This window comes from Crinia signifera, chromosome 5 (genome assembly GCF_055691185.1).
Source record: "Crinia signifera chromosome 5, ASM5569118v1, whole genome shotgun sequence".
NCBI lineage: Eukaryota > Metazoa > Chordata > Amphibia > Anura > Myobatrachidae > Crinia > Crinia signifera.
Window position 1 is genome coordinate 79009785 of NC_139221.1, and position 24316 is coordinate 79034100.

Here is a 24316-nt window from a genome sequence, read left to right on the forward strand (position 1 = left end):
TCAGGGTGGTCTGGATTTGTTTCTTGGGTGGGATGTGGTTGTTTACTAACTTTTGTCTTATGTCTGGGGCTTTTCTGTACACAATTTTCGGTTGATTGGGCAAGATGTCTGCCAGGGTCTCGTCTTCTAGTAGAAGGGGCCAGTGTTTCTTAAGGATCCTGTGCATTGTGCCTGATTGCTGGGAAAATTGAGTAATGAATGGGATTTCTTGATAGGGGGTATCTGTCTTGTTTTTGTATTTTAGGAGGTCTGTCCTGTCGATTTTTTGTACTGTTTCTAGCGCTGTCACAAGTTGGTCATTGTCATAGTCTTTTTCTCTAAACCTTGTCGTCAGTTCTGTACTCTGTTCCACGAAATCTCTTTGCATGGAGCAGTTTCTTTTGAGTCTGATATATTGGCCTTTCGGCCTTTGCTATACGTTAGGACGGACCATGTTTACAATAAATAAGGGGGAGATGTATCAAAGAATGGAGAACGATAAAGTATTAACCAATCAGCTCTGTAATTTTTTTCCAACACAGCCTGTCATGGCAGTTAGGAGCTGATTGGCTGGTACTTTCGAACTCTCCGAGCTATATATTCATTTTAACATAGATGGTCATGTCTATATGGTGATAAACAACCAGCCCCTAACTTATTTTTCAACCCAGTCTGTAACCTGATAGTTAGGGGCTGATTGGCTGGTTTGTGATCACTCTCCATTTTATTCACTTTTTGAAGCATTGTGCATCTGGCCCCATATCGGTTAGCACTATTTACGTTTTCTTCATCAAATTAGTTTTGCCAAAGTCAATCATCCCAATCCATTTTCTGGGCAATAGTACAAAATAAAAATCGCCACCTGCATTATTATATCACTTTGTTTAGAAGTTCACTTACTTAAGAAGTTCCAATGTTATAATTCCTTTGGGCTCCGCTTCAACACTTTTCCCCCAAAATTTAAGCTTAGGGTATATTGACCCATGGAACACAAAGTCCTTAGAAAGGCCTTCTGCATGGAAAGCGCTAACTGGTGGGTGGTGACTGACCTGTTCAGAAATTAGTCTGAATCCTAGATCATCACTAAAATACAAAAAAAACAGAAGAAGAAAGAAATGGTCATTAATAGCAGGCTTAGTATAGTTTGCAGGCAGATAGCTGGGGGCAAGATATAGGTTTTATTGTTTCTTAGGCTAAACGTTTATATGCAAAGAACCATTACTTCTTGTTGGAACAGACTATTTGTAGTTCTCCATTCAAAGTCCTTTTTTTTTAAATATACACATACCAAAAAAAGACCCAGTCTGGGTGTGAAGGGTGATGACCCTAGTCCAGTGGTTCCCAAACTGTGCGCCGTGGCTCCCTGGGGTGCCTCGGGACACATGCAGGGGTGCCCTGGGTTGGTGATCCAGGACCAACTCAAATTATTAATGGTTAATTATTTATAAGCAAAACCAGTGCTGGTGGCTGCCAATCATAAAATGTGTACAAATAGAAGCAATTCCTGCCCTTTTCCACATAACTGACCCTAAGAATCGCATATAAATCCAATCTAATTAAAATAAATTTGGCCTAGGGGTGCCGCGAAAAAAATTCTTATACTCTGGGGTGCCGTGATTAAAAAAAGATTGGAAACCCCTGCCCTAGCCGTTACTTGTGTGTCAATGGTGACATACTGGGGGTATGCAATGTTGGATCACGGCTGTCGATACCCGCCGACAGCCGTGATCCTGGCCTGTTTGCGGTCAGATCGACCGCATAATGACAGACGGTATTCAATGTCCCGGCTGCCGATGGGCGCAAAGGGGGCGTGGCCACGAAAATGGCGGTGGATTGTCGATCTGCGGCTCATATAACGACAATCCCCGACCGTTATCGACAGAACAGGCCCGACAGCTTCTGAAGTCGGGCCCGTTCTGCCATCATCCCGCATCAATGCTGTCGTTAATGATATTGACATTGAATAGGGAGCCGCTGCTATTTCCCACTTCGGAAATAGCGGCAGCAGATTGCATATCCCCCATAGTATACAGAAAGCTCCAGTTTCAGCCCATGCTGACAGTCATAGTCCGGTTTGAAGCCGGAGCTTTATGGGGGTTATTTTAGTTATTGTTCGCACAGGGGACCAATTGTTAGCACATGCGCATGTGGACACACTTGGTGCAAGAGGGCATGTTCGCCATCATACTAACCCCTTGCTGCGGGGTGGTGGCGTCGGGCACAGCCCATGGGAACGCCCAGTGTTTCATGGGCGTTCCCATGAAAATGCTGGGCGCTCCCATGGTAATGGCTCGTGATGCACGTGTAGGGGGCAGGCAGTTAAAGTCAGCGGATATCAGCTGTCCACCAGCTTACCGCACAGGGCGCTCGGAGATCTGAGACACCACAGAGAGGTCTTAGACAGGCGAGCGCTGGAGAAATCATTCGATGCTGAGGTTCCCAAACTCCACCATTACAGTCCAGATTTTAAGGATATCTATGCTTGAGCACAGGTGATTTAGAATCAGAATCGGCTTTATTGGCCAGGTATACTTGCGTATACCAGGAATTTGTTTTTGGTTTGCTGTGCAGCAGCCAGGTTGGTAACAAGTAAACAGCATACAGTATAAACAATATAGACAGGTGGGGGAACATGTAGAGTCATATAGAAAGTTATTCCGAGGGCACACCGTGTTAGATTATGTGCAAAGGGTTATGGCGCGACTAGACAGTGAGATGTTCATGAGTTCACATGTCAACAGGTGACCGCTTGATGAAAGAAACTTTTTAGGCTTCTGGTGGGAATAGTCCTGTAGCGTTGGATGCTTTTTTGCTCTGGACAGGTACAGGTCCTGGATAGAGGGAAGGTCTGTCCCGATTATCTTCTCCGCAGTTCTGACTACCTTTTGAAGTCTGCATTTGTCTCTCTTGCTGGCGGAGCCGTACCAGACCAGTATTGAGGAGCACAGTACAGACTCCACAATTGCGAAGTAGAAGCAGAGTAGAAGCTTCTTTGGGATGCTGAACTTCCTCAGTTGCCTAAGGAAGAATAGCCGCTGCTGCGCTTTTCCAACAATAGTATCACTGTTGGGCCCCCATTTAAGGTCCCAGGAGATTGTGGTTCCTAGGAACTTGAAGGAGTCCACTAGCGACACCACACTGTCAGCAATTGTTAGCGGAGGAACACCAACAGCCTTCTTTAGTGTTCCCCCTAGGAATTTTTGGGGGCAGGGCACCGCTGTACGGGATGGGGGCGGACCGGGCCCGCCGACGTCATCGTTGTAGGCGGTCCCAGGCCGCCGCGTCACCAGAGGAGGCGTGCCCGGGCCGCCGCGTCACCAATGCAGGCGTGCCCGGGCTTCCTCCGTCTGGCCCCGCCGAAGTCCGTGAGCTGCCGGGGAAGCCTAGCGCCGCCGAGATTGCGGTGCCTGGAGCTTCCCCGGGCACAACATTAGTCAGGCAGCAAGCTCTTTTAGCCGGGCGCTGCTGGAGGGGCAGGGTGCATTTTGCCCTTTAGAAATCGGGCAGGGCGCAGCGCCCCGCTAAAACAGCCTAGCGGGAACACTATTCTTCCTAAAGTCCACCACCATCTCAACGGTTTTGAGTGGGTTGAGCTCTAGATGGTTGCTGTTGCACCACCGGGCCAATCGATCCACTTCTTGTCTGTAGGCCGATTTGTCCCCGTCCTTGATAAGGCCAATGACAGTAGTGTCATCTGCGAATTTGATTATCTTTACTGGTTGCGCCTATGAGGTGCAGTCGTTGGTGTACAGGAAGAAGAGCAGGGGTGAGAGTACACAGCCCTGGGGGGGCTCCTGTGCTTATGGACCGCACTTGGGAGGTGAATTCCCCCTGCTTTCACAACTTGTTTTCTATGATTCAGAAAGTCCACAATCCAAGAACACGTAGCTTCAGGGACCCCCCTTGCAGAGCAGTTTGGGGTGGAGGATGTTGGGGATGATTGTGAAAGCCGAGCTGAAGTTGACAAACAGAACCCCTGCATAGGTACCAGGCATATCCAGGTGCTGCAGAATGTAGTGCAGGCCCAGGTTGACTGCATCCTCAACGCATCGATTCAAACAGTAGGTGAACTGGAGGGGGTCTAGCTGGTGGCCAGTCACAGCTTTCAGGTGCTTCAGTACCAGGTGCTTCAGTACCAGGCGCTTGAATATTTTCATGATCACAGACGTCAGAGCTATCGGCCAGTAGTCATTCAGATTTGTAATAGTACCTCAGTCAATTTGAACCATCTGCACTCAAGCATAGATATACCAAAAATGTGGGCTGTAGTATATACATAATATATACTGTTTCATTACAGTCTCTTACCGAACTAATTCATAGGTTTCCCCAAGAAGAGGATTGAATGGTTTCCCTGTACGTTCCCACTGTGATGCAACTGCTGAAACTGCAAATGCAGCAACACACTGTAAGATAGATGTAGGCATTAAGGATGATGGGTGACAAGTCTGAAGTACACACTACATACTATATATACTACAAATAAGGAGTCTGGATAAACAAACAATTTAATAGAAATAAAATTAAAGAAGAAAATAATAAGTTTATGCTGTGATCTAAACTCATTGGCTAGACACAGATTTATTCCCAGACCAAAAATTCCCACAGAACAGAGAGATGTATTCAATGCTTTCTGCGAGCTGTGACAGCAAGCAGTGCTGCCTGCTCGCTGTCACAGCTCGCAGGGTCAGTATTCAACTGACCCCCTGCACACGCCGTTTCCCATTCGCTTGGTAAACAGCAAGATTCGCTGCTAAATGCAGTGGGCTCCCTGCATTAGCCGTGAGCATCGCTGTTTGGGGGAATCCTCACCGTCCTGTGACTTGAGGGTTGAATACGGTGAGCGGCCGGTGCGGGGATTAAACAGTGAGGATCGATTGTTTTCGGTGATCCCTGCCGTTTAACCCCCTCACCGGCTGCATTCAATACGCATGGTGCAATTTCATATCCTATTAAACGCTGCTTAGGATTTATTACAGTTATTGGTAATGACATAACATTTACTGGTAATAAGGAAATGCCTTGTTACATGGGAATGATAATATATACATTCTCGGGCATTTCCTGAATATATGTCGGTCAGACAATACATCACCTGCATTCTCTCCACAGGGTCTGAGCACAGGTTAGCTTTGTGGATGAGGTAAGTGTGCTCCATGTACTCAGACAGCCGCTGCAGAAAGCTCAGCGGCTCATTAAATATAACCGGCATTGTGATCTTGGATAACTCCTGTGCCAAACATAAAAAAAACAACATGATTGCATTAATAACAAAGGCATTGACCGTACATCTGACAACTTGGACAGGCCACCGAGTTAAATGATAGTATACAATATTATTTGATGCATCCATTTTGCTGATATCCTTGTCATTGTTCCCTGAATGTAAGTACAGTAATAAAGTTATACAGAATCAGGCCTATTTAAGGCGAAGATCAAGATGCGATGGAAAAAGAACAAGTTACTATAGTGGTAAATACAATATGTCCACAAATAAATCAGAATGGTTATTCACTGTATATAAAAAATGCAAGCATATGCAAAAATGTATCCAGTTTTGATTTAAATTCATTAACAGTAGTTGCTGTAATCTCCGGCAATGAGCTCCAGAATGTTACTGCTTTAATGGTGACGATTCCTCTTCTTAGTTCAGCACAGAATGGTTGTAATCCACTGAGGGGGTGACACCACAGTGCCAACTCCCTCTCAGTGACAGGAGCCAGCAGTGCACATAGACTGGTTTCAGGGGACAGCCCAGCAGGTCTAAAATGGAGTTCACGATACAAGAACATGCTCTGAGTGTCACTGCAGGTAGGGACGCCGCGGCAGCATCTTTTGACTAGTTGCACTTTATGTGCAGTTTCGTTGCCACAGTATGACGCTCCGTTTATGGAACAATTTCCCATGGTGGTCCCAGATACTACATGGCCCATTTGCCCGAGCTTGTATTGTACTGTACAGTTGGAGAAGCAGTGATGTTCACGGGAATGAGACGCACGAGCGCCTCACACACAAGTGCATCCCATTCTCAGCGAATGGCCAGTTCCATCTGTATATCAATACGCCGCTGGATTGGTGGAGCATTATCCACCCAGCGGTGGCACTATGTATTGCATGGATATTGTATGGTGTGCATCAATGCACCTCGGTGTGTCTAAGCATGCTACAAAAGTGGTGCGCCAAAACTGTCACCATGGTGCACCCGATGTCTGGCTCCAGCACAGATCATTCACTGCAAGACACATCGTATGTGGTTTATTTGGTCGACATTGTCTAGGTCAACCCCACAATGTCCACATGGAAAAAAACTGTCAGCATCAGCAAAAAGGTCAACATGAAACTGGCGACACTTGAAAAAGTGAACAAGAGTTTAGGTTTTTGGGGTGTCTATTTTTAGCTTTTAACACATGGACCCCAAATTGGTGCAGTGCATCCCCTCGCCATGCCTCAGGCAAGATTCCTTTGCCGTTCCCAATTGTATTCCACATGATATGAAAAAGTTCAAAAAGTTTCAGAAATTAAAACAAAATTGTAAAAAAAAACATTAATATGTTAACCAAGTGCAAAATGAAAAGAGGATTAGAATGATAGATCTGTTGAATGTGTGGTAAATTATAGGGATTATATACACAGACAGCGGTGATAATTGATAAGGCAGCAAAAAATGCCTGACTTCTCCATGTACATGTGACTAGGGACATATCTAATAAGATAGTCCATGGCTAAAGGGGTGTGGTATATTTCCCCGACAGTCCGGCACCCGGCTAAAGAGTGTTTGAAACATACAGGAGAATTAATGTTTACATGTGGTAGGGAATATAGATTGTAAGCTCCACTGGGACAGGGACTGATGTGAGTGTTCAACTACTCTCTGTAAAGCGCTGCGGAATATGTGTGCGCTATATAAATAACTGGTAATAAATGTACTATGGTCCTGATCAGGAACGTCCATTCCACTTGTACAGTGATCTGTCAGGGCCACTATTCTTCAGTGAGAAAATTGTCCCTGTCCTGAGATCTAACTAGATTTATCCAGCGTGCAGGATATTAATTGCCCGGCATTAGCGATGCGCGGCTGCTATGGCCCCTATACACAAAGCGATGTAACATCATTTTCTAAGCAATCTACTAAAATTATGTCAGATCGCGTAGAAAATGGGCTGAAATCGCCCCGTGTGTAGGCCCTGTAAGTTTTATGGCATCATTATATGTATAAATAATATGCAGTAAAACAATGAAGGTTGCTACAGTACAATCAGTCCATCATCAGGAAGTTATCAGACACTATTTGCTGTATCACTGATGAACTTATTATAAAGATCTCAGCTGTAACACTTCAAATGTCTCACATTAAAACACAGTAGAAGCCTCATCAATCATGTTCTGCTACAAATGTATATGAAGTATTTATGTGTCCCTGCTGTTGCACAACAGCAGCAGCTACTGTATATTACTGATTGAACCAATAGAGGAAAATGCAGCAATTGGCTACGAGCTAGTGGCATTACAGAGCCACAAAGCCTCTCTTCTCTCTCTCTACCGGGTGGCTCACTAGTTGGTAATGAGCTGATGGGCTATATGAACGATGCTTCGGTACACAAATTTCCACTGTGACTGCGGATAAACAACAAGACCAACAGTGTGGTCTGTAGATCTGCACTGATATGCAAACCAGACATGTGCTAGAAACACCACAGCAGACAGCGACACCCCAGGCAGGGAAGAGGAACTGTATGGGTTTTCAAATATGGCAGGTGCTAGAATGAACACTACATCTTATGGATGGAAATAAACCCACCAGAAGTTCAAGATTTTCAATGTTTTAAACTTTTATTAATATTCTGGTTAAGACAGTAAATGGAATTTAAGTAGATATAGCATGCGTGAAATTAACAACTGATGGACCACATTGTCATTAACAGATGCACTAAGCATCAAAAGTGATAAAATGGAGAGTGATAAACAGCCAGCCAAATCAGATCATAAACTGCCATGTCACAGGTTGTTTTTGAAAAATGTCACGCAGAAGCTGATTGGTTGGTTGTTTATGACTCTCCAATTTATCACTTTTTGATGCTTAGTGCATCTGGCCCTGTATCGCTTTCAAGAAACGCATCACATTGCAGACATCACTTTTTTTCTAAATACAATACCCGTTTTCACCACCAGATGTCCTAGTGCTGGCCATTTAAACTCACATTTCTGAAGTCATTAATTTATACAGTCCAATTCCTCATAACGGGCAATGACAGAAAATATTTGAAGAACAACTCTGAGCAAGCCCTGGCAGCAATTAACTGCTAAGCATGCTGGCAGAAGACAAGTAGTAAAATACCTTTGCAGCCAGGGCTTACAAAACATGTTCCACAAACCTACATAATAAAAAATAAAAAAAGATGGTGAGTTTAAAATCATTTCATTAAAACACAACCTCCCTAAAGCCTTTGTTAACAATATTGTGTGCCAACAAGGTGACTGGATCCCAGCTATCCAGTTCAATTATTGAAGTCCCTATATGCTCCTACCTCCAATCTCTGGCTTCACAGTGCCCTCTATCCACATCCAGCAAGTTTCAAAACAGATCGGTGTCCCTGCAAAAATTGCTTTCACTTTCTATTGACATATTTTAGCACTCAAAGTATTAATTTGGTCCATCAAGTGGCCTCTAGTGGTTACTGGTGGTACTTCCTCATAGAGTTGGGGAGTAGTTAACACATAACTAAATGAAACCTGTGTATTAATACCATTAAATTCAACTGGAGTCCAGAACTCCTCCCACAAACACAGGAGATGGGTTTAGTTAATGGACTAGATAGCATATACGTGGACTAATGGACTAGATAGCCTATACGTGGACTAATGGACTAGAGAGCCTATACGTGGACTAATGGACTAGAGAGCCTATACGTGGACTAATGGACTAGAGAGCCTATACGTGGACTAGAGAGCCTATACGTGGACTAATGGACTAGATAGCCTATACGTGGACTAATGGACTAGAGAGCCTATACATGGACTAATGGACTAGAGAGCCTATACGTGGACTAATGGACTAGAGAGCCTATACGTGGACTAATGGACTAGAGAGCCTATACGTGGACTAATGGACTAGAGAGCCTATACGTGGACTAATGGACTAGAGAGCCTATACGTGGACTAATGAACTAGATAGCCTATACGTGGACTAATGGACTAGAGAGCCTATACGTGGACTAATGGACTAGATAGCCTATACGTGGACTAATGGACTAGATAGCCTATACGTGGACTAATGGACTAGAGAGCCTATACATGGACTAATGGACTAGAGAGCCTATACGTGGACTAATGGACTAGAGAGCCTATACATGGACTAATGGACTAGAGAGCCTATACGTGGACTAATGGACTAGAGAGCCTATACGTGGACTAATGGACTAGAGAGCCTATACGTGGACTAATGGACTAGAGAGCCTATACGTGGACTAATGGACTAGAGAGCCTATACGTGGACTAATGGACTAGAGAGCCTATACGTGGACTAATGGACTAGATAGCCTATACGTGGACTAATGGACTAGATAGCCTATACGTGGACTAATGGACTAGATAGCCTATACGTGGACTAATGGACTAGATAGCCTATACGTGGACTAATGGACTAGATAGCCTATACGTGGTATTTGGCTGACCAGCCAACAGTGTCTAGGTCAACACCAAAAGGTTGATCTGCAAAAAGACGAGGATATTGATGAAAGGTTGATGTGCAAAAGGTTGACACTGATGAAAGGTTGACATAAGTCAACAAGCAAAAAGGTCGACGCATGAAAAGGTCAATAAGAATTTTTCACTTTTTCTCCCATTTTTTTTTAATGCTTTGATGAGGACTTGTATCGAATTGCAAAACAAAGGTGAAGTGATAGACTGTAAATTGTGAAACAGTATCACTGTGGGCCATACCCTAGTAAAAAAAAACCTCTTGATATTATAGATGTTTATGTTGACATGCAGTGTAATGTGTAACATTCAGTTAGTTGTGTTCAGGTTATGGTTTTTCATTTGGTTTCCCTTAGCCAATGATTTCCTATATGCTAATTCCTTGCATTAACCATGCATTATAGCGGCTTTGAAGAATTTTTATATTAATTAAATTGTGTTATTCTATTCTATTATTCATATTTCTGGAACTACACGTTTGAGCAGATCCCAACTGCTAATTGACAGGCTTGCACTTCTAGTTCTAAAAGCATTAACTGGTTTCCCCTTTGCAAATGATTGCCGCTTTTAGAAAACCATCCAAGATTGGTCAGCATTCTGTACTCCAGCAAACTCGGACCCTTTTACATATGCCCCAAGGTGTGGGATAAGTCTGATTGAACCTATATTTTATTGGCAACCCCCCCCCCCCCCCCAACTGCCAGAGAAATTCAGAAAAAAAATCCCCAATAACTGCTGACATCAGGGGCAATTGAAGAAGAGGAGGTCAATTAAATATCTAAAAGTCTGTATAAAGAGCACAACAGGTATGCGGTCCCTGGGTCGACAATAAAAGAAAGGGGTGTTGAGCTGCGCTTGGTATAACTTTGTAAAAAGTGAGGTAATGAAACCTGTAAAGTTGGGTGAAAAAAATGAGGGATTGGTTGATCATCAACCAATCCCTCATTTTTTTCACCCAACTTTACAGGTTTCATTACCTCACTTTTTACAAAGTTATACCAAGCGCAGCTCAACACCCCTTTCTTTTCTTGTTCATTCAGTACAGGACTAACTATCCTGTCCCAGAGCAGCAGCTAGGGAAACACAGCTCCAGCCAGGCGCACCTGCACCCAGACCCACTCTGTGTGGTCAGGGTCACCACCACCCCTTTTCCTGGGTCGACAATGTCTAGGTTGATCACTAATGGTCGGCACCAACTTGGTCAGGAACAGTAGAATGGTTGACACAAGCTTAAGGTCGAAATGGACAGGGTCCACATTCATTTTTTACATTCTAAAAAAAAAAGGTGATTTTTCATACTTATTATCCATTATCATATTATCCAAGTGGGCATAGAGTGAGTATATAAGTGTGCCAAACGCAGCGAGGCACCATGCCCAAAGCATGGCTAGTGCAGCGAGTCATGCGAGGGGACGCGGTACACCTATACAGTGTCCATATCGGCAGACACCAAAAACACAAAATACCCATGTGGACCTTATTCACGTTGACCTGAAGATTGTGTCAACATACTGTCAATGTCAACCATTTTTAGGGGTCAACCATTAGTGGTCGACCTAGACATTGTCTACCATCTATACCGTAACCACACAACCGAATTGTATTTTAAAAAAGCTACATCTTCTCCAATGTAACACTTCTTATACAGATTCTGAGACACAGATACAAGTGTATATCAAAGGAATCAGCAGTCTCCTTGGGCATCCTAGTCACATCAACACTAGGAATTGTTGTGCTAAGAGGAGATGGTTTGGCATGACCAGGGGCGTAGCGAGGGTAGAGCCGGCGGAGCACGAGCTCTAGGTGCTGAAGGGCACTGGAGCCGTGCCCCGCCAGCTCGCCTGTTCCCCCACGCCTGGCTGTCCGCTGCTATTTTCAATTCAAGTCTACCGCTGGACCTCTTGTCAATAGGCGCTTGTGTTTCAGCAGCCAATCAGAAGCAGCATTGGTGGCTGCTGGACTGCGAGCACCTATTTGCAAGCGGTCCAGTGGGAGATTTGAATTGAAAATAGCGGCAGACAGCTGGGCACAGCTGCCGAGCGGGCTGCAGCAGAATTCAGCCCCCCTTGGCAACGAGCAATTTTAGTTCCCCTTGGCAATGAGCGATTTATGTCCCCCTTGGCAACAAGCAATTTCAGTCCCCCTTGGCATCGAGCATGAAGTTCCTAGCAATGAGCATGTACTGTAGGTAAGTGGCACTTATGTGTCAAATGTGTAATCGGCATTACAGCATGTGGCTTTATGTGTAATGAGTATTACAAAGTTCGCAAAAATGTGCAATGGGCATTACGGTGTGTGGTATAGACTGCGCCCCCTATTCACCACGCAAGAACCCCACATACTACAAATCGGGGGGGGGGGACACATGCCCTTGCTCCGAGCACCATTGCACCTAGCTACACCACTGGGCATGACTGCAGCAAACATGGATGAGGACACATCTGTATTATCCAGAAAATGCACTGAAATCTTTATACACCAGGTGTCAAATTAACACTTGATACATCAGTGGTATGTCATAATGTATTAGCTAACATGTACAATGACCATAACTTAGCGATCTGCAAAGAGAATAAAGTGATATTTCACATTGCATGACCACATTCGTCTTGGTCTGTGTACTGGAAGATTAGGCTGGCCGCTGACTGTCTTGTGAAAGTGTTCACTGAACAAATTACACTGTGACACATTCTTCTTACAGTAACAAAATAAAATTGCAGAGAAAAATGAAGAAAAAAGGCAACAAAATCACTTCTACATTTACTTATAAAGGGAAAATATGATGTACAGTAAACGCTCGTTTTATAATACTCCAACCTTTACTTTCCCCTAATTCTGAAAGGCCACAAGCTCATAATCCTGATTTTTACACCACCATATAGCTGCACTGCATTGTTTGAGGGTATTACTATAAATTTGAAATAAAGTAATTTATGTTTAGCAATGCACAAGTTACAGGATAAAAAGGAAAACATACATATCATATACAGGAGCATATGTTTGCGCTCATGGCTAGCCGCAGTATTTTTGCTTCACAATTCTAATTTCCTGAAATAGGTTTGAGCAGAAAAGCTGCACGCTCTGAATGCAAACCCATTTATTTATGTTCTTTTTTATTAACAGTTTCTTATATAGCAGTGTTCATTCTAGCACTCGCCATCTTTGAAAACCCATGCAGTTCCTTTTCCCTGCCTGGGGTGTCGCTGTCTGCTGTAGTGCTTCTAGCACAGTGTGGTCTGTATATCAGCACTGATATGCAAACCAGACCTGTGCTAGAAACACCACAGCAGACAGCGACACCCCAGGCAGGGAAGAGGAACTGCATGGGTTTTCAAAGATGGCGGGTGCTAGAATGATCACTATATATAGCGCATACATATTCCGCAACGCTTTACAGAAAATATTTGAACATTCACATCAGTCCCTGCCCCATTGGAGCTTACAATCTATATTCCCTACCATGTGTACACGCACACAGACATTCTAGGGTTAATTTTTTTGGGAGCCAATAAGCTTACTAGTATATTTTTTGAATGTTAGAGGAAACCGGAGTACCCGGAGGGAACCCACGCAAGTACGGGGAGAATATACAAACTCCACACAGTTTGAGCCATGGTTGGAATAGAACCCATGATCTTAGTGCTGTGAGGCAGTAATGCTAACCATTACACCACCCGTACTGCCCCATTTGGATCTCCTAGCTAGTGCTCCTAAAGCCAGAACATCACCCAGTAATGGCAGCAGTGAGTAGGAGGATTTATAATTCTTTTTCATTCTACGTAAAATTTGGGATGCGGTCGTTCGGCCAACAACAAAAATTTCGACAGTCAATAGGTCGACCATTATTGGTCGACAGGCCATAGGTTGACACATGAAAAAGATCTATATACCTTAGGTCGACATGATCAAAGGGTCAACACATGCAATAGGTCAACATGCTCAAAAGGTCAACCAACATGAAAAAGGTTGACATGAGTTAAAAAAAAAAAAATGTAAAAAGTTTTTTCATACTTTATTATAATCTAACTTTAGGTCAGCTTGGATAGTGGTGTGCTCAACGTAGTGAGGCACTGTGCCCAAAGCATGGCAAGTGAAGCCACACAGTACACTTATACGGTGTCCATGTTGACGTATGTGAAAAAAAAGGTTAAAACCAATAGTGGTGGACCTATCTAAGGTCGACCCTATGACACATACCCATAAAATTCAGCCTACAGCGTATATGTTTGTATTTTTTCCCTTACAGGAAAACCTGTTATGTTATTGCATGGTTGTGTTTACATGTCAGGTCCCCCAGTAGACAGCTTTTAGTACAGTTTTACAAAATACTGTAGCGTAGAAATGAGTCTTCATACATCTTTGGTGCAGTCACGCCAAACCGCCCATCCTGGGACACCATATAGCACAAAAATCTCCAGGAGCTGGTGGGATTTTATTTATGAAAATGTAATGCCATGCAACTAGGATGTGTGACGAGCCTGTGCTAATTAATTTGATTAAATGTATTTTCTGCAAAAGAAAAAAAAGAACCCGCAATGTTAGTAGCGGTGCACAGCAACTTGTGCTGCATGATGTATTGAGGACAGATGTATGAGGAATCATCTGTAATGTAGTCTGTGGTACAATTTTCTTTTCCTTTTACAACAATATTTCCAGAGCCCATAGGTTACGAGGTTGACCATATTGAATCATGTGACATTTTAGGCCAATGAATTGTACAGCAGAAGAGAACGTTTCATCTAAGCCAACTCCAGTGTGTCTAATCCATACACTAGGGACCTTATTCAGGTCCATTCGGTAGCCCTTATGCGTTTGCACGGGGGCGATGTTTAGCGTCTGCACATGTGCAGACAATGGGTGTGTTCGCCCATGGCAAGCATCCAACTTTGTGGCCGGTGGGGGGCTTGGGGTGGCGGGCAGGGATACCAGCGTTTCATGGGTGTTCCCATGGTAATGCTGGGCGTTCCCAAGATAATCGGCCAGTGACGTGGGTGCCGGGGGCCGGCAGCTGACATCAGCGCCCTCTTCCCTCACAATGTGCACACACATCTAAAGTTGCTCTGAGCAACCTTAGATATGCATGCACGTTCCACATCATTCGATGGGTGGAGACCATTGAATGATGCAGATGTTCCCCTGCAGGCTGCAAATGGATGTTTATGTAAACCTATAGTCAACCTATAGTGGTCGACTGAATGCTTGTAGAGTTAATGACCGTATCCCGAAACAGGCATTTGTACATTATACATCCCTCCAATGTCGAGTCAGAGTGCTAGCTCCTACAAATAGAACCGCATACAGTAGGAGCAAGTTTCATCTTTGCTCCTTTGGTCATGGCTATTCTATTGTTCTCAGCTGCAATACAATACGTATTGCAGCTGAGAACAATAGAATAGCCATGGCCAAAGGAGCAAAGATGAAACTTGCTCCTACTGTACTTGTTATATTTGTCTACAGTTGTGTTTAGTCTCTAACCAGGTATAGGGTTGTCCTCATAAAGCTAGCGCTTTATGAATAAAGCAAGGATTAGAATAAACACTACAGTACAGATGGAGCAGCTGTCAGACAGCCTGCCCATAGCCAGATCTCCGGTGCTGGCGCGTCCCTGTCAGCAAGGTGGCGGGGAGCGGCTTCCCTGTCAATCTCTACTTCAGGGAGACTGGCAGGCTGGGTGAGATGCTGGGAGACCAGCGGAGGGCTCCGACAGAACGGGGCGCGCAAGTGTCTCATGCGCGTGCCTCCCTTCTGTTAGCTGGAATCGGGTGGCGAATGGCAATTCTATCACCAGGAGCAGCTTCATTGGAGAGTTGCTTAATCAGTACATATAACAAAGCTATTTATACCATAAAAAAAGAGTAATCATAAAAACATACAGTATTCATAATAGTAACATAAAAGTTATTCTAAACTATTTTCTTGCAATCTAGTATTCTGATGCATGACTTTAATAAGCGAATATTATTTTGATACATGTAATAATAATGAAAAGAAAGAAATACTAGCTATTTAAATAAACTACAGGTAGGGGCTTAAATAAATCAGCAGGCAGGGTCTGCCTCTCCCCTGTATTGCTGGAGACCAGCAATACAGGGGAGAGAGTGTATATATCACATACGGGTGTGGATTATTAGACAGACTGTCAATAGTTTGACACCAAAAGGTCAAAATGGTCAAAAGATCTACATGAGTTTTTCCACTTTTTTTGGTGTCAATGTCGACACCTTTTCAACATGGACCCGCAATTAGTGTAATGCTTCGCTCACCATGCTTCGGGCCTGGTGCCTCTCTCCGCTTTGTTTGCCACACTTACCGTTCTTAATTGTAGTCCACATGGATGGTAAAGTATGAAAAATTCCAAAAAATAAATTTTTTTTTTTTAAAAACTCATGTTGACCTTTTGACCATGTTAACCTATAGACTGATGACCTATTAGCTGTCTGTCTAGACACTGAAGATCTACTGACCGGAACCAATAACATACAAAGCAGCAGCTCCTTCATGAACCCTATGAGGAGACACTCAGTGTGTTAGAGAGGGGTCACTGATGTCACCAGAGCAAGGTGAGAGAAATTAATGTACCCCAGCACACCCCACCCAAATGTAACTCTCTCTGCACAGGTTTCATCTGCCCCACATGCAGTGAACATGGTTTTGTCCATTTTCCAAACAAATTTGTACTGAGCTCAGATCTGAATAAGGCCCATCATTTGGTGTTTGAAGCAGGGCCTTCTTCAAGGCATGGGCCTACTGGGCAGCTGGACAATTCTAGCGGCCTTCAAGCAGGGGTTTGCTGGTGCCTCTGGAGTTTACTGTGAGGCGAGTAGAGATTGCTGCCCTGCTGCTTTGGTTGTGAATTACACAAAATCAGAGCTGCCGGGAAACATTCTCTACCAGCCTGCAGCCAGGCACTTACTGGCTGTAAGCTGCCAATTGCTGGGTGGCTGATAGCAGGTGGAGAGACACTGCAGGAAGTTATGCTTTGTTTTAACTTAAGTAGGGGCCCCAGTGCATTGCTTTGCCTAGGGCCCACATTGCCGTTAAGACAGCCCTGATTTGAATCATAAGAGTTTTCTAATGTATAGTATGAAGTGCTGGTAAATAGCTGTGTATTAATGGATCCGAGGACAGAATCCCAAACTGGCAGCTTCCACAGGGTCCCATGGGATCTTGGCTGTACGTGGGGCTGTAATGTAACGGTGTGGTCCACACATGCCCACTTAACATCCCTGAATAATATGAATAATCATAACAATATTATAACTGTATATGCTTTCTGGAGATAAGACACAAGGTTAATTTCAATGGATTCATGTGAACATTAAGCAGAAAAGTATTTGCTCACCATTCCAATGCATTTTCTTAAAATACTCCAAATACTGAAATCATTTCTGGAAAACATTGGCGAGGGCAAACTTGTTCTGAGAAGAGAAACAAACGTTCTTTAGCCAACATCACACAAGTGGAAGTTCTCTTTATGTGGTAATTATTTCTGTGTGTACACATGTTACATTGTGTATATGGAAACTTCCTACGTCAGTAACGCATCAATTTTTGAAAAATTCTGCTTTTCTTTTAAATTATTTCTGTTATAAAGTACTACTAGTGGTATAACATATCTGTATAACCTGACCGTAATTCTTAATTGTATACAATAATGCAGTGTTTCTCAAACAGCCCCTTAAGTGAGTCGCGACCATCTCAACATGATATAGCGAGGCCATGTTGCCGACAGTCAGGCTGATGACTTCTCTAATCTCTCGGTCAGTGAGACAGAGTCTGAGAAATCAGTTGGGCTGACAAAGGGGTAAAATGGTGGGGATCACCGAAAAACAAGCAACCCTCGCCACTTAACCCCGCGCCAGCCGCTCACCCTATTCTACGTTCCGGGGGAACCTCACTGTTTAGCGGCCGCACACGCCGTTACCCAGTCACTGCAAAAACCTAGTGACGGGGAAACGGCGTGTGCAGAGGGGTCAGTTGAATACAGTCAGCACTGCTTGCTGCCACAGCTCGTAAAAGTAATTGAATATACCCCATTGTGTCATGTACATAATATGTACAGTATGTGTCCTCATTGTTGCAGTCACGCTACATAGCCCCTCTCTGCACCCCATGTCTCATGAGCCTCTGCTAGCATTGGACATCTTTTTTTTGTTGTTGTTGCCAAAATTGCATCTTAGTCATATTGCTATGTGACTAAGATGCACCAAGAGACATTATGTAGATTCAGAGACTGATGCACATGGATATCAAATTAATCAGCACAAAGTGGTATGATGCAGTGGCTCTGGTTTGTTCCATGCCAAGCCCCATTATGCTTTGTACCCAGACTCCGTCACACACACACACACACACACACACACACACACTATACAAGTGAGCACGTCAAATTATTCAGCACAGTGCCCCACACCAGGCATCTCCCGCTGTGTGGTGTATTGATGCTAAAGATATGGAGGACACATCTGCAAATTAGTGCTTTAATCTCTCAAACCTCCTTTATTTGTATCAATCTTTTTTTTTTGTACATTGTTGATTGTATATTTAGTCGGTATGCATGGTTACTCTTTAGCATCTTCCATTTGAATTTAATTACATTTGGATTAAATAACAGTGATTTGCCACATTATTTTTTAAGGTGTGCTTACTTTTGCTTTGTTGTAAATTAATTTCACATTTAGCAATGAGACATTAAATGGTCTAAGAAAAGCAACTGCTGCAAATAGCAGTGGTATAGTAGGAACTACAGAAGTGCAGACTGCAGCGTAAGGGCTTGTTCATGTTCAGTATAAAGTAGAATAGAGGCATTCTAGGTCATAAACAAATGCATGTGTATGGATCTGTAAATCTCTTCACAAATTCTCTCTGCATCAATTGGAACAATTAAAGGTTGTACACAAGCTGTACGGTTTAAATATGAATCAACCTTCCCAGGCTGTGCTGTGGCTGCTGAAGACCTCCAGAGACTCATATAGACTTAATGCTAAGCAACATGTTGCTCTGCATGTGCCCTGGGATTTGTATGTCAATGCAGGCACCAGATTTTGTGGTTACTCTTTACACAGACTATTGGGATCTCTTTCCCATCTTGGCACTAAAATACTACTAGAAGCTCTCAATATGGGACACGCCTAGAGTGTCCTCTCATTGGGCCTTATTCTACTTCACTCTTTCTGACAAAATCCTTCTTAGATGGACAAAACCATGTGCACTGCAGGTGGGACAGATGTAACTTGTGCAGAGAGAATTAGATTTGGGTGGGGTTTTACTTCAAAGTAAGATCTATATTGCAGTGTAAAAACAATGCAGCCAGTATTTACCCTGCACAGAAACAGAATAACTCACCAAAATCTAATTCTCTCTGCACATTTTACATCTGCTCCACCTGCAGTGCACATGGTTTTGTCCATCTAAGAAGGATTTTGTCAGAAAGAGTAAACTAGAATAAGGCCCATTGTGTAACGTTGCATCTTGCCACAATAAATATTCAGCTGCTCCCCAGTGTTCATCTCTATGTAACCTACTCTAAAGAAAAAGAAACTAAAATAGGGACAAATAGCAGTCACTTCCCTAAATCTCCTGGAGCTCAGTAGGACATATGCGTGCTGCCAGTGGACAAGCCTGAGCCAAGTGAGAAACAGAACCATCCATTGCCATAACCCATTGTAAACTAGTTACTGATAAGTGGTCAGTGTCTGATATAAAACACTAGACTTCACTGCTATAGTAATACATACTAAATAACTAAAACATACACACAAAAAAAGAAAGGATAAAACATTGTTGGGAATATAGCATAAGCTCCATTTCCAATAGCATAAAGGTAACCAGTTACTAGCTGCCAGAGGTTATTTTAGGAACTCCATTATTAGGGTGTATTAGCAGCCACAATGACAGTGACTGAGTCCCTACGTTGTTTATAGGACTTGCCTTTAGCTACAAGCAGCGTCAGGTACACTGTAGTGAGCTCCAGGTCTCCTCGCTCTGTAAATGGAACTAGGACTCTGTATTATAGAACACTCTCCTCACTGCAATAGAGTAGATGTGAGCTAATGCGTGGCATATGCAGGGCCGCCAAGTGAAATCCTGGGCCCCGGTACAACAACTTTCTGGGGCCCTCAAGGACGGAGCTCCTCTGCGGACCTGTTGTTACGCCACTGCTTTCAAGGTGGATACAGGGACAAAAGTTGACACCGTAATGCCTATTATACATGTCACACACCCATTACATATTATACCATATGCCATAATGCTCATTACACGTTATGCCACACACCGTAGTGGGAAGTTTACATTATGCCATACACTGTAATACCTATTACATATTTTACCACATGCCATAATGCCCATTACACATTATTCCACACACTGTAATGCTCATTGCATATTAGGGGGTTAACATGCTCATTGCCATGGGATTAACCTGCTCTGCCAGGTGTTAAATGCTCTGCAGGGGTTAACATACTCGTTGCCATGGATTTACTGTATATGCTCTGCCAGGGGTTACACACTGAGGGGTGAATTTATGAAGCTTGGAGAAGTGTTATCTATCCCCATAAAGAACGTTAAGTGCAAGGAGATAATGGTTCAGCCAATCAGCTCTTACCTGTCAATTTACATATTGTAGCTGATTGGCTGAACCATTATCACCTTGCTCATAACGTTCTTTATGGGGATAGATAACACTTCTCCAAGCTTCATAAATTCACCCCTGACACATGATTAAATGTGGAGCACAGCGATGCTGAGGTAGCTATCCAGGAGCAGAGGGACAAGGCTGATTTGTTTAACTGTGGCACCCTAGAGTATAAGATTTTTTTATTTTTGTTTTACAGCACCCCTAGGCCAACCATTCTTATTAAGAAATTTTGAGACAAAAAAATATATTCAATTAAGTAAATTGTGTTTAAACATCATCCTTAGAGTTAGTTATGTGGTGAGAGACAGGAGACTTTCAGGTCTGGCTGTGATTGGATGATTCCAGATCAGATGATGGTTGACCAAATGGACAAGCTCTGTTTATGACCAAAGAGCATGTGTTCAACTAAACTCCCGAGGATCGAGCAGTACTTTGGGCAGAATGGATATTGGTAGAAGCAGCACAACCAACCCCTCTTCATGGTGCATGTTGAAATCCAGCATGCAGACCGTGAGGCACGTGGTCTGGAGAGCGCTTCCTTAAAGGCTTCTTGAGGTGTGCCAGATATTATTATGTTAATCTGGGAATACTCAGTGCTTTTACAGCTTTCAGACGTATGTTTATATATGTAATACGTGGTCATTAATAGGGGTAATACATTAATTTACACATGTACCAGGAAGAAGATACTGTGAGAGTTTCAGGACATTGCATCTGCTAATGTTACCTACTATGCTATGAAGTGATAGCCAAGCATTCGCTGATCGCATGTTAATGTGCAAAATATGCTGGTAGTCTGTTGTACCCTTTGGGCTACATATAACAGGTATATAGGAAGATAGAGTTCATGATTATATATATACACACACACATACATACATACATACATACACAATTACTTAACAGGACAATGAGTAATTAAATATGCCTATTTAGCTGATACATAGAATATACCTGTAGACTGAACAAATGCATAGATTTTGGCCTAACACATCACGGTTCTGTTGGAGGGATTGTCGAGAGGTTGGTATCTCTTACAAGGGAAACGGTCATCTATTAGACCACACTCACATCACCTAGCATGTGCCCGCAAGCAGGAGAAATCATTCAATGGTCGGCGATTTCCACTGCCTACAGTGAAGACTAACCTATATGCAGGCAGCAGGATGAAGACAGTGCCCCGGGCACATCTCGTCCCACCCGCAATCCCATGGGAACACTGGGTGTTCCAATGGGCACTACCCGAGTCCACCGCCCCGTGAGCCCAGCCCGCACTGGGCAAACAGCCCGGCTACATTGCAAATCACCATGGCCATTCGCAGTCAGGGTTTGCGCCTGTGAAGAAGCCAACCCCAACCATCGGGGCAGGGACCGATTTCGGTTCACTGCGAGTGAACCAGAATCGGCTCCTAAAAACATCAGGATTTCAATCCCAGGATTGGAGGTTTCCGGGATTAGCATGCACGAATTCAATGCTGAAACATGCTCAGCAGCTGTCCAGCTGCTCCTAACATTGGCTGTAGCAGTGCGCAGAGTTATATGATGTCAGAGGTCATGGTGCGTAGCCCACCTGCCACCACAGGGTAAGTAAGATTGCTGGGGGTTCAATACATTGACAAACTGAATCCCAGGATTGTGCATCCCTAGCAATGTCCCAGCAGAGCCGGCCCTAGCCTAAATGACGCCCTAGGCAAGATTTTGGCTGGTGCCCCCTAGCACCGCCACTAGTTCCGCCTCTGACCCTGCTCCCCTTTCCCAGCACCATCAACCCTCATCATAGCAGTCATCATTTTGGTGCTCCTACCCACAATATTTTAAATAGAAACAGTGCACACATTCGGTGCGCAGCCCAAACAGGGGTGTGTTCTTGCTGGGAAGGGGCATGGCCACCCAATAGTACCCAATTCAAATTATGCCACACAGTAGTGCAACTTTATTCACAATATATCATGCGATGGTGTCCCTTATTCACGTTTCATCACACAGTAGTACCACTTTACCTTATGTACATTACTCCTCACATTATTCACATTATACCCTTAGAAAAAATCCTAAGAAAATATTGTATTTTAAGCACCTCCATGGCCACACTGCAACCCAGCACAAAGCAGTGTGTGCTGGGCAGAGGAGAAGAGCTGCAGCTGCTGCTGTCACTGAAGGGGAGGGGGCCTGGAGCCCTCGCTGGGCCCTTCCATCAGACTTTGGCCTGGGTAATTTGTACCCCCTACCCCTTTCTCTCGGCACCCATGATAATACCACACAGTATTATTATTTATTTTATTTATTTACAGGTTCTTATATAGCGCAGCAAATTCCGTTGCGCTTTACAATAGTAGACAGTGATAAAACAAACTGGGTAACAACATACAGTAATGCCCCTTACACATGACACACATTATTAATGTCCTTATAACCATAATGCCCCATACACATTATGCCAACCTTTATTAATGCCCTTCATACAAATAATGACACACAAAATGCCCCTTACACATATGTTGCACATTATTAATGCCCTTATACACATGACACACATAATGCCTGTTACACATGTCACACATTATTAATGCATTTATACATGACACACATAATGCCCCTTACACATATGCCGAACACTATTGCACAACCAACCCACCCGCAGACAGCACTCGCACAGCCGCTAACACTGTGACCTCTGCCTCTGCTTGGATACAGATGTTTCCTCATACATCTTTACTCAATAAGCCATGCAGCTCCTGGCCATTTCTGCTAACGTGGGGTGCCTTTTTTGCTGAAAATTCGTCTTATTTGCATTGTTATGACCAGCACACACAAGGAGCTTCCGATTATTAAAATTATATGTGGCATGAATACATTCTGTGTGCGACTGTGGCTGTACCTGCGTTCGGAATGCTATGTTACAGTGATTTCCATGAAGACACTATTTCATATGCAGATACAGCCTCACTCACACACAGAATATAGGCATGCTGCATATCATTTTAATCAGCAGAAGCTGCTGATGCCCCTAGGCATTCCAAATGCCCTAGGCAATTGCCTAGTTTGCCTATGCCCGGCTCTGTGTCCCAGGATTTTGCAACCATAGCAGCCACTGATAAACCAGATTTGTGCACATATGTGAAGTTGCAAAAATCTCAAAATGCTCTCAAGTTTAGTCAGGCATACAGCACTTTAATTACATTTTGTATATGTGATTTTGAACCCTGAAATAGGACACGCTTTCCCACGGGAAAAAGTTATGATAAAACAAGCTATATTTAAAAGAGGGGAATCTGCTCTTACAAAATTATACATCCTATCATAACATACTGTAGTAACAGTTTGTGAGTTTGAAAAAAATGTTTTTAAAAAGTTACTACTGTATAAGTGATGGCGGCTTAAATGACCTGGATGACATGATCGTCTATTCATTATAAACCAGAGTCCCAATTATTAACTATTAAGCGTGCGCTACAAATAATAGCCATTTTTCTATACATATGGGTGGGAGGCACTGTGATCTATCAAGCCCATAATTATACATTTAAATATGGGGTCAATCAGATATGAAAGTGACACAACCGTAGTCCATGGAGAAAGTGAAGATCAAATAAACAGAAGTATTAAAGTCTAACCCACAGAGCACAGGTATAACCCACTAAAGTTACTATTGGTAAAGAGACCTCATACCCCTTTCACATTACAGCTAAAAACCGGTATATTGCCGATTTTTAAGGGCTTTAAAACGCTGTAATGTGAAAGGTCCGTTCTGAATTTACCGGTTCAAGAAAACCGGTAATTCAAAACGGGTTAAATGAAGGGTCCTACCCGTTTCAGAGCCGATCCAGTGTGTAGTGTGAACGGCTCTGAAACGGTATTCTGACCACATGACTAATCAGGCAGGTGATCGGATGTATCCCTTCCTGATTACACTCTGCGGTCCTTGCAGAGGATGGGAACCAGGGGGGGGCCTGCGTCGGATGGACAGATAGCGGCGCTGCGGAGGATGGGAACTAGGGACCC

General features: G+C 43.6%; 1 protein-coding gene across 4 annotated transcripts in view; it reads right to left on the minus strand.

Moving 5' to 3' along the window:
* Window positions 1-24316, minus strand: part of OSBPL1A (oxysterol binding protein like 1A) — a 145159-nt gene that overhangs the window by 24854 nt on the left and 95989 nt on the right. For all 4 annotated transcript variants that reach the window (XM_083187505.1, XM_083187506.1, XM_083187507.1 and 1 more), the window contains 4 exons: window positions 17018-17093; window positions 5075-5209; window positions 4288-4385; window positions 880-1062 (listed from right to left, as the gene is read on the minus strand). In XM_083187505.1, coding sequence (XP_083043631.1) covers window positions 880-1062; window positions 4288-4385; window positions 5075-5209; window positions 17018-17093 — 492 coding nt within the window. The remainder of the gene's footprint in view (window positions 1-879; window positions 1063-4287; window positions 4386-5074; window positions 5210-17017; window positions 17094-24316) is intronic.